This window comes from Camellia sinensis, chromosome 3 (assembly GCF_055761805.1).
Source record: "Camellia sinensis isolate YWXY chromosome 3, ASM5576180v1, whole genome shotgun sequence".
NCBI classification, from domain to species: Eukaryota; Viridiplantae; Streptophyta; class Magnoliopsida; order Ericales; family Theaceae; genus Camellia; species Camellia sinensis.
This window is the reverse complement of record NC_138963.1, coordinates 74,272,370-74,284,373: the sequence shown is the minus strand read 5'-3', so window position 1 is coordinate 74,284,373 and position 12,004 is coordinate 74,272,370. Positions and strand designations below refer to the sequence as shown.

The 12,004-nt window shown below is 35.9% G+C and overlaps 1 protein-coding gene across 1 annotated transcript in view; it reads right to left on the bottom strand.

The window, feature by feature from the left end:
* The window catches only part of LOC114279394 (DEAD-box ATP-dependent RNA helicase 20), a 28,654-nt gene that overhangs the window by 1,673 nt on the left and 14,977 nt on the right, over positions 1-12,004 (bottom strand). Inside the window, exons 6-10 of the mRNA XM_028221623.2 lie at positions 8,249-8,410; positions 7,051-7,131; positions 6,165-6,263; positions 1,661-1,756; positions 820-951 (exon numbers count right to left, since the gene is read on the bottom strand). Of these exons, the coding sequence (XP_028077424.2) occupies positions 820-951; positions 1,661-1,756; positions 6,165-6,263; positions 7,051-7,131; positions 8,249-8,410 (570 nt within the window). The remainder of the gene's footprint in view (positions 1-819; positions 952-1,660; positions 1,757-6,164; positions 6,264-7,050; positions 7,132-8,248; positions 8,411-12,004) is intronic.

Below are 12,004 nucleotides of genomic sequence, written 5' to 3'. Positions count from 1 at the left end.
GAATGAAAAAAGTGCATGTTCAAGAGGTTTGGTTGCCTCACAAAATTGTGGAAATGGGCCACTTCTATCAATGGGAAAACTCACATATATGATATAGCTCAATTTTATAAAATATACAAATATTTTAGCTCAATAGTAAAACCAGCTTAATAACCTTAAGGCTATGGGTTCAAGTCACGGAGCAACCACTTTGCGTACTATGCCAAAGGTTAAGTGTGTACCTAATCTTTTTCCTTCCAAACACATTAACGTGTACTAATTGGGCGTTGTTTTTATACAAATATTTCACATTACCCTACCAAGGCCTCTATATAAACTTGCTCAGCATTGAAGGAAAATATTTATTACATATTGAAATTGAATGGCTCCATATCATTTCACATACTGTTCAAAGAGAAATTCATTATTATAAATCCGACTGCCTACAAAGTAACAGCACATCGTTAACAAATGCAAAAATAAAATTCCATTTCAAAAGAAATTAAAGTTAAAAGTCATACAGTATTTGAGGTAATGGTACTTATTTTATGGCCACAATCTGGATTAATGAATATTCTAAGGGAAGTCTAAAGCACAAATTTTTTTTCTAAAATGGACTACTCATTGCGCTGGTTAATTTGAAAGCAAGTTTCTTGAGGAGTGACAGCACAATATTATGCCATAGTGACAAATGATAATTCAGTGTATTGACAGGGCCCATTTAACCACCCAATGGAATGTGTTGATGCCAATTAAGGATAATATACATACAAGCCCAAACAGCAGAGCAGAGCAATTGATACTTTCTAGCAATATAAGAGGGAAATATAAGGATATTACCAGGATGTTTGTAGAGCCAACCCTAAAATCGTGAAGAGCTGCCTCTCTTTCGCTTTGACTGCGGCCCCCATGAAGAACAACTGCATGCAAACCTTGAGCTATCAACGCCTCTGCAACTTCATCGCACCTAGTCTACATTCAAAACCAGATTTAAGTACTAAAACATAACCAAAACCAAAACAACCACGTCTTAAGCCCCATAAAATGAGGTTGGCTACATGAATCCTTCTTCTCTGCTCGACTCTATCAACAGTCATTTGGTTAGTCAAATTAAGAAGATTCATATCTTTATTTACTATACTAACCCATGTAGATCTAGGTTTGCCCCTTCTCCTAATACTTTCATTTACCATCACTGTATCACATCTCTTCACTATCAAGTACAGCCACATAGCCACTTTATTTCAGAAAATCCACCTATCCAATTTTTTAAAATGATTTAAATAGAACTACCATAACTAGCAGTTCCAGACAGACAATTGTCAAGATTCTAGAATAAGCTCACTCAGTACATCAACGCAAATATGCTTGAGGACTCTTAATTCCAGTTCGGCCATAAAATTGAAAACGAACACGTGAAACTGATAGTGAGCAGAAGCTGCAATATAGAATGCATGCATGTATAGTAAAACATAACCACGTGGGTGCATTTACTGATGTACAAAGCAAAGAGGCTGAGTGGATAAACTGTGTTTAAGGAAATTGATGCATAAACATATTAAACCACGATATTGCCACTCATGTAGCTACAGAACACTAGAAAATGGAAAGGGAAAAAAAAAATAATAATAATAATGAAGAAGAAGAAAGTCTGAAATATTTATTTGGTTATCAGCAATACCTTCCTCTCCACAAAAACAATGGTCAAAGGAAATGGGTGGCCAGATCTTTCAGCCTGAGTGGATTCCTCAACAAGCAGCGCTAGAAGCTGGTCAAGCTACAACAAATCAAACATTGATAAATTACAAAAGGGTCAACATATCTCACAACCACAGGACCACATGAATAGCATAACATGGGCCAACATTCGAGAAAGATTTAAAAAGATGCTTGTCCCAAGGCCAGTTGATTTCAAGCTAAGGGCAGGGAAAGCCCAAACCCAACCCCCAGTGGTAAAATTTTAAGTCAAGCACTGTTTCGAGCAGAAGGAATTTAGTATGATAAAAATATATCTTATCTGAACAACCATAAATAGAATGACAAATGAAAGCTAGAAAGGAAATTGTTCATTCAAGAGGCAGCAATAAGAGAAACAACCGCCAAAGCTGGGACGTAGTTGAAAAGAATCATGGCATTTTCCTACAATGTTTCAATACATGTTTCTAACTAAAACATTTGAAACAGACCGGGAAGTCTGTAACGTCAGAGGGCTCAGCCTGACCCAACCTGAGACCAATCCAAGCAATGGGCTACCTTAGTATTAAATGAATTAAATAAGTAGCATTTGACTACAATGTATAATGTATTGTTCATGTGGTCAGAACAGATGCACTTGCAGTGGCCTTTTCTACCATGACTACTGTACCAATAACAAAGTAATATTATCATTCTTGCGACTAGGGCTGCAAATGAACTGAGTTGTTCATGAACAACTCAAGCTCGACTCGTTAAGAACTCATTCAACTTTGTTTATTTGTGTTAATAAACGAGCTCGAGCCCAATATTTCAGCTCGTTTAATAAATGAGCTGAGCTCAAGCATATATGAGCTCGACTTGACTAAGCTCGGCTTGTTTAAAGTTTTTTTTAATTATTTATTATTATTACTATTTTATTATCGTATATTTATATTTATAGACTTGCTTCGAATATTTTGATATTTATATTAAGTTCGAGATGTCTTCTATCTCATTGTTTGGCCGATGTGGGATAAGGCAACTGTGTCATTTTAAAGCAATGGACATAAACATTTATAATATATGAGACCTGTCAATGTGGGACAGATAGGGCTGCAAATGAACCGAGCTGTTCATGAACAAGCTCGGCTCGGCGCGGCTCGGCTCGGCTCGGCTCGTTAAGGGTTCCGTTCGGCTCGTTTAGTAAATGAGCCGAGCTCGAGCTTGAATATTAGGCTCGTTTAGTAAACGAGCCAAACTCAAGCTCACATTAACTCGGCTCGTCAAGCTCACCTCGTTTATTTTTATTTAAATTATATAATAAATATATTATTTATATATTAAATAATATAAATAATATTTTTATTTAAATAATATAAATAATATTAAAAAAAATTATTGAGCCGAGCTGAGCTCGAGCTCGAGCTCAAGCTCAAGCTCAAGCTCAAGCTCAATAAACGAGCTTGATAAGTAAATGAGCCGAGCTCTCGGCTCGGTTCGTTTGCAGCCCTAGGACGGACAACAAACTCGTCCAACAAAACAACACCAATGCTCTCTAGACCACCAACATGCAAGTTGTCAACAAACATTGTAATGTGATTGATGGTGATTAGTGGCACTATTTGAATTTATTTATTTAAATGTTTTATTTATATTTGTTAAAACTAATCATCAATCTTTAAAATATTTTTCAATGTAAAGCTTTTTATAAGAATTTTTGCTACTGCCTTTTCTTTGAGTGTTTGGCATGTAAATATTTTTTCAAAATCAGTTAAACTTGTGGTTGGCATTTGTACTAACCCGGTATGTGACATCAAACACACATCATACTACACCTATTGAACCATCTCGACACTCATGAATCCCTAGTTCTCCAACCCAACTCACACAACCTCCACACACTAAAACACTAATACCAATGTGAACACTCATTCGTAAAATGACTTATCAAAATTTGTTCTGCAAGGCATTTTCCTTGATTTGGTGTAAAAGATTTTACATGTAAAATGTTGTCCTGTAATTATGTGCAACCAAAAACCAAAAAATAAAGAAAATATTTTTGTGAAAAATAAATAGAGCCTATAAGTTTATGGAACCATTTACCAAGAATCAATCATTTCTTAGTAGTTGTCTTAGGCAAAAAAGCTTCAATTAGTCCCCTAGCAATTTGATCATATATAGTGTCATTTTCTTATTACATGAACACACACAGATACATAAAACTACATACATACAATGGGGTCCTACTAGAATACAAACCCTCAAAAGGATGTGTATCATATGCAAGTTATGACATTTATGGTATTGATTATCATAACTGTCATAATGAAATCAATTTCAGTCATAACTAAAAAAAATAATGAATCATAACCAACACATCACATAAGGTATAACCAAAGACCTTTTCGACTATAACTAAAATAATAATCACAAGAAGTCATAACCGAATCATAGCTAACACTACAATCTATGATGCACGGACACAGACACGACACGGACATGCAAATACGCAAATTTTCAAAAATGGGGGACACTACACGCTGGGAACACATTTAATATATATAATTTTATTTATTTATTATATATCTAAAATTTAAAAAAAAAATACTGGTCTCCATAAAATTACAATAATAATAAAATTAATAAATACATTACCTAATTTTTTTTTCAAATAAAAATAACTTATTTTATAAATTTTAATAAAAACATGGATATAAATAATAAAACAAAAGAAAATAAAAAAGGAGAGGAGAGAATAAAAAAGGAAAAGGAGACAGAAAAGGGAGGAGAGAGAATAAATGAAATCAGACGAAGAGAAGAGAAGAAAGAGAAGAAGATGAAGACAGAAGAAGAGACGAAAGAAGACAGAAGACAAGACGCAGACAAAGACGAAGTGAAGAAGAGAGAAGAACAGAGAAGAAGAAGAGAGAAGAACAGGTTAAGGTTTGTTCTCTCTGTCCTCGCGTGTCCAACCGCGTGTCCGACTGAAAAAAATTCTTAAAAAAAGGGGGGACGCGTAGCGGAGAGTGTCGGACACGTGTCCACAGCGTGTCCGACACTCGTGCGTAGGCCTTAGGGACATGTCCGTGCTTCATAGACTACAATTAATCATAATCAAAGACCACAAACGTATAAAATTCCCCATATATTATGGTTTTAAGATTGATAATAAATAATTCTTGTGAGTTTTTGGTGGTCAACAGGTTATGAACTTCTTATCAATCCACATAATTCTTGTGTTGGATACATAGCAATTGAATTTTGAGACCCAATTTGAACTTTTTTGCAAGTGCCAAATATATAAAATACATTAGAATGCTCAATTGTCTTTTTATAATCTTTGAGTCCCACATAGGTCTCCAACAACCCTTGATAAGCAGGGCTGGGAGCAAGCTTCCCTTCTCAAATATTTGCTTCAATAGACAAAAGTTGCCTTAATCGAGCTAATCTGAACCAAGTTCGAGCTTAGTTAATGTAGCTCGACTTGAGCTCGAGCCAAGCCTAAACATTGTAATACTCGGCTTGGCTCGGCTCGTTTGCAGCCCTACTTGCAACCAACAGTGGTATGAAACTGTTAACATCAGCAAAAACTCAAAGAGGTGGGATAAAAATGAAATTGTCTGTTTCGACAACAATCACCACCCAACCAAATGCCACCTCCAAAATTAACTAGCAGATCCCCAGCTTATCTTCAATGAAATTGTCCCCATAGAAAGCATGTTTCCAATTTCACATTCTCAAATTCAATCTAACCATTGCCATCCACTGATTTGATCAAGCTTCAATAACCTTCCATCTACACCTTCATGAAGGTTTTACTGTACTTCAGACCTGAGCAAGTGCCATCTACCAAAGGATAATCACATACACTTTCACAGCATGAATACACCAAGAGCTAAAGGAACATGTCATCAGAACATGGTCAAGTTCAAAAATTAAACACCAGAAAGGCGCCCAAAGTCTCAACCAATGTTATAAGCTAATACTGAATGTGCTACATCATCCCATTTATGCCAAAGCTGGAAGGTAGTTTCAACCAATTATTCTGTGTCCATTTCTTTGCCTTGTAAAGGCTTCATTTTGATCAGAAACCTTCCTCATTGGTGCAGCCGTTGATCCTAACCACTGACTTCTCTAAAAATACATCAATTTCCAAGCTCATCGGTACGCATGCTGATGGCTCTAACGCATCTTCTTCTTATATTTATTCATCCATCTATTAGATTTACTTATCATTTAATAAATGATGTTTTAGATTTTTAGAGTTTGGACTAGTAACCATGACATGAATAACGAGCCATGCTGGTCCCTTGGACCATAAAATTTGAAAAACAGTAACGAATAGAAAGGAAACATGTTCAAAAACAAAAAAACAAACACCAAAAAAACAGGGCCCCCAAATAAATGCAAACACAGAATACCTGCATGTTGATTATAAAAATTGATGGAAACAAAGACAGATTACAGTGTTTCCAGTATAATGATAGTTTCTGCTTAGTGCCGAGACAAACCTTCTCATTTTCTGAAACCTTCACCAAAATTTGGGCTACATTTGCTGTTGGGCTGCTCACCTTTCCCACCTTTACTCGCACTGGATTAGTCAGGTATTCCTGATTATTTGCATAATAAAATAGAAGGTTAATTGTGTAAAAGGTTCCTCGCGGCAAACATTAATCAAGTAAAATAAATAGCGATGTGTGTAACGTCGTAGTGATATTGTCCGGTTTGGGCTAGGCCCTAATGACTTAAAATGCGTCATTACTTGGTAGGGATGTGAACTCACTGGTATAGCCCATAAACTTTCCTATCTAACTGATGTGGAGTGGAATGTAACATTCACCCCTCGGAACCACAGTCCTCATGTGGTGCGTCATGTAATACTTAGCTTGGCACAACACTTCGCTCACGCTCATGGGATTCAAGAGGTGGCTCATATAGACTTGGCTCCCACCATGGATGACACACACACCACAAGGTAGGTCCCACTCTGATACTAATTATAACGTCTCAATCCCTAACTGTAATGTTATTGTTTGCTTTGGGCTAGACCCTTACAGCTTTTTAAAATGCGTTGTTACTCACTTATATAGCCCGTGAAACTTTCCTACACCTAACTGATGTGAGATGGGATGTAACAATGTGTTTGCAAAATTATTCCAACAATTGTACAACAAAAGTACATATTGATAGGTTTTGAAGGTTCCGATTCCACATTTAAAGAACGTAGCTAGTATATAAAAACAAACTCATGGTTCATGAGACTAATAAAAGATACAACAGTACTACCAAAACTTGGATATGCTACCAGGTCAAGAAAACTGATTGAGTAGGTTTTGAGTTGAAAAGATGGGACTTGCAAAGAAAAAATTAAAAAATAAATTGTAGTATGGACCTAACCTGTGCAAGTGCTTCAATCTCCGTAGGCATTGTTGCACTAAACAGCAAAGTTTGATGCTTTTCTGGAAGATTCCACATCACCTGAAATGGGATTAAAGACAGTAAATTTTTCTTCCATACGATCAATCAAACAAGGTATAGAAGGGGATGGGAACAAGTTGCAATTGGATATGAATAAACTCAAAGGATGCTGTTTTTTCCCCAAGCATATGACACGTAATGTTAAGGAAAAAGCCAACCAATAGCTACCACGCTAGATTCTAGGTAGAAGGAATACGATACAGACAAATATTCTATAGAACAGAAAATGAGATGACAGCACAAGTATTTGCCTCATTTTTATTATTTTTATTTTTTTTGGGGTACTATACATACATAGATAAAATCATAAAAGTTACAAGTAAATGGCTAAAGAAAATAGCGCAACAAATGCCCACCCCAGTGTTATCAAACTACATTTAGTAGTTAATAGCAATAAAATGAAATTTTAATCAATAAAAAAATTTCACTAAAAGGGACAATATTCATAAAATTTTTGGTACTACACAAACATAGATAAAATCATAAAAGTTAGTAAGTAAACTGGCTAAAGAAAATAATGCAACAACTGCCCACCCCAGCGTTATCAAGCTACATTAAGTATTTAATAGCAGTAAAATGAAACTTTAATTAATGAAAAAATTTCATTAAAAAGTATAATATTCATAAAAAGTAATTGCATATTCTACAAATTAGTTCACCGAATGCACAAGCTTAGGCCATCAAAAGCCCATGCCTTTTAATCCAAACACTGAGAATTCAAATAAAAAAAGTACATGTACAAGAGTGGCAACTATAAGTGGTTCATTGATTATCATATGCACACAACAAAATCAGAGTTGTACAACAAATATGTTGGTATTTCAGCTATAAAGTGAAACACAAAAAACAAGTCAATATCAATACTGTCTATGCACAAAAAATTCAGTCAGCTGTGTGCTTATGCTCAATCTTCCAGCAAACGCATACACTCCAGGAACATCCTTTAGAAAGAGATATAATTTAGATTCACAAACTAAGAAAGAAAGAATAAGAGACAAGTAATAGAACAAATTATGAATGGCAAGGGGGTAACGACCATTTAAAACACAATGAGATTTATCGAAGCAAGGTGACAAGTGGAGAGCAGTTTCAGTAAAAATATTGAGATACCACTCACTTCTCTTATCTGTGGTTCAAAGCCCATATCAAGCATTCTATCAGCTTCGTCCAAAACAACAAATGAAACTCTAGATAGAGAAGTGTTTCCTTGCTGTAAGTGGTCAATAAATCTTCCGGGAGTAGCAACCACTATATTCACTCCTGCTCGTAGCTCAGACCTCTATCATGGCATTCAGCAACAAAAAGCACACAAGGAGATTAGGAGAAGTTAATTTAAACATAATAAATATGAGGGAAAAAACAAAGAAACATTACAAGCATTAGGAAGAAACAAATAATTGATCGAAGCCCACCTAAGGGGGCTTCCCCAGAAAATTGAGCACTCAACAGGGCAGCTAGGTGGCGTCTTGGGCTGGACCTTCCAACCCTTTTTCCCCCTTTAAGCAACAATGGGTGACTAACTCTAAATGGACAAATTCAACAGTAGTAGTAGTGGTAGGTTTTCATCTACCCAATTATAAATCAATATACCATAAATTTTGTAAAATAACCTTAATATTACAAGTAAATGAACAATAATAGCAATCCTAGATCCTAATAGTTATTTCTTCAACAATTATGGATTAAAATTTTATTCATTTAATAATCTATGATGTGTTCAGTTTTTATTTTCCATTTTGTATTTAGATGTTGCTTAGTATGGTCTACTTTGGATTACAATAATACTTCAAGTAAATTACAATGACCCCCCCCTAAGGTTTAGCGAAATTACACCTAGCTTAACAGTTTTGGCATAATTATGTCAACCTATAAAGTACAGACATCTCTTCAGAGGCAGCAAATGGGTGTCCGACACATGTCGGAACACGGACACGGACACAAACACAGACATAGACACACGTCGAACATGTGGTGGACACGTGTTGGACACTCTACCTAACGTGTCCTTTTTCTTTTTTTTTTTTGAATTTTTCCAACCAAACACGCTTCAGACACTCTTGGACACGTTGTGGACATGTTAGAGGCACAGAGAGAAAAACCCTAACCTATTGAATATAAAGAGAGAGAAAGAGAAAGAAAGGGTGAAAAAGAACCTGTTGAAGCCCTAGGTCGAGGTATGTTCTTCGAACCTGTTCTTCATTTCCTCAAATATGTTCTTCGTCGTTTTTTTTCTTCTATTTGTCTCTCTGTCTGTGTGTTTATCTCTCTCTCTCTCTCTCTCTCTCTTTATATATATATATATATATATATCTATCTATGTGTGTGTGTGTTTGACTCCTCGATTCTATCTCTCACTTGTGTTCAACTCTCTTTTCTTCTCTGCATGTTCAACTCTCTCTCTCTCTCTCTTCTATTCTATTCATTTTTTTTTCCCTCTCCCTTTCTTCTAACGTGTCCCCTTATATATATATATATATATATTTTTTAATTAAAATTTTTTTTTTCTCCTCTTTTCCTTTTTCTATTTTTTAGGTATTCTCATTTGCTCAACCTAAACATACATAGAATAAATTATTTTTTATTTGTAGGAAAAAATTAATTTGTAAATGATATTTGATATTGAAGTAAATAAATAAATATATACATTTTTTTAATTTTACATATAATAAATAAATAAAATTATATACATTAAGTGTGTCCCTAACGTGTCGTGTCTTCCATTTTTTGAAAATTTGCGTGTCCGTGTATCCATGTCGTGTCTCGTGTGCGTGCCTCACAGATGTCAACCACCCCTCTAATAATAGAAATCATAACAGATCCAATGGACAATGTGAAGTGATCTTTTACCCTTTTCTAGTATTGTGAAATTATTTTTTTGTACTTTTTTTTTTTCTTTTTCTTTCTCTTTTTGGTCTCCACCTAGCTCCACTATTACTCCAATGCACACCCAAAAGACACCACCACACAGCCACCACCATAGTGAAAACCACCACTAGAGCCGTCATTCCCTCCTTCCTCCTCCTTCTTCTACCAACCAAAATAGGCAAAACATAGATTCACCATGGTCGCAAGCATAACAGAGACAGTGTCGGCTTCAATCTCATCACTATATTCTTGTTCCCCTGATTCCTACCCACTAGTGATGAAACACTTCCCCTAGTCCAACAGGATTACAACCATAAATAGTGAGGCCCCCTCCTTCCTCCACCATCTTCTACCGGCAAAACACGGATCTACCATGGTCGCCAGCATAACAGAGACTGTGTCGGCTTCAATCTCATCATTGTATTCTTTGCCTCTCTTCCAAGATTGATCCACCCCTACCAAGGTTCTGAAAAGCGGTTGCGGTCGCCGTAACGGTGGCGGTGACGCGGTTGCGGTTGCGGTTGCGGTTGCGGTTGCGGGGTGTAAAGGCCGTAGTGTAACCGTTGCGGTAACCGGAACCGTGAATTTTTTTATTTCTCGCACAATTTGAAAAAAACTTACCGATACGCATATTTTTTTCCATGATCATATTTATTTGGTTAAAAATAAATATTGATCAATTTTTGTAAATTTTTAAATATGATCCAATATATTTCATATTTTTAAATCACTATAAAGTTTACCCTCCCCCTCCCTCTAGCGTTGACCAGCCCCTTTCATCTCCCTCAAATGTCTACCCATCCGTTTTCACCCTTGTCCAACATCAATCAACCCACCCTTGTTCCTTTCCCTCCAACATTGACCCCCTTCCCCCCCAAAGTCCAACATCAAATGACCCACCCATCCTTGTTCCCCCTTACCCACCCTTTTACCCTCCGCTCAACGTTGACCCAACCTTGTTCATTCCCCTCCAACACTGACCTACCCCTCTCTCCCCCCGCCTAGGTGTCAACCCCCCATGTTCATCCCCCTCTAATGCTATCCTTTCCCTCTTTCCCGATCCAACGTCAACCAACTTATCTTTTCCATCTACAATCACCACATCAAACCCATAAACAATTGTTTTTGAATGATTCAATGATTCCATTGGAGGTGAGATAAGGGGAAGAGGAATGGATGTTGAGGGGTGCTAGGTAGGCAACATTGGTGAATGGAAAGAAAAGAGGGGCCGGAGGGGGGGGGAAGGGGTTGGGGAAGCCACCCACCAATGATGGGAAATTAAGGAGGAAGGCGAGAGAGGTGGGGACAATCTATTATCATATACATCTACATGTGTGTATATATATATATATGATATTATTTATTATATATGGTTAATATTAAATTATTAAAAAAATAAATAAGTAAAATATAAGGGCCAACTTTGACATTTAATAATTTTCTTTCATGGCATGTTACTTTTTTAATGATACTTTAACAACATGCACTAATTTATTATATGAACTTTAACATTTAAGGAAGGCTTGTGTAATTATACCAAAATTGTGGAGTTAGGTGTAATTTTACCAAAACTTGGGGTAGTTATTGTAATTCACCCTAAAACTTACGATCAATATAATTTGCATTCTCCATAATTATTTATTTCTTGAGAAGATGAAATATCGGTGCCTTTGTAATTCATATCATATTTTATTTCATGCTCAAATTGTTTTACACTCCATTTGGATGAGGGATTTGGTGAGAAAAGAAAAGAAATGGTGAGAATAGGAAACTCTTTCATTTGTTTGGATGGTTAAGTAGGTGAGAAATAATGAGAGATAGTGAGAAAAAGATTCTTACCAAACCTATGTTTTGTTTCTCATCGAAAGTAGTGAGATTTGGTGAGAAATGAATTGGGTTTAATAAAATTATTCTAAAATACCAAAATTGCCCTTCTAAAAAAGTATAGCTTAGGTTGTTTTGGTAAAATAAAATACAACACTTTCCTTTCTTTTCTCTTATTTACTTT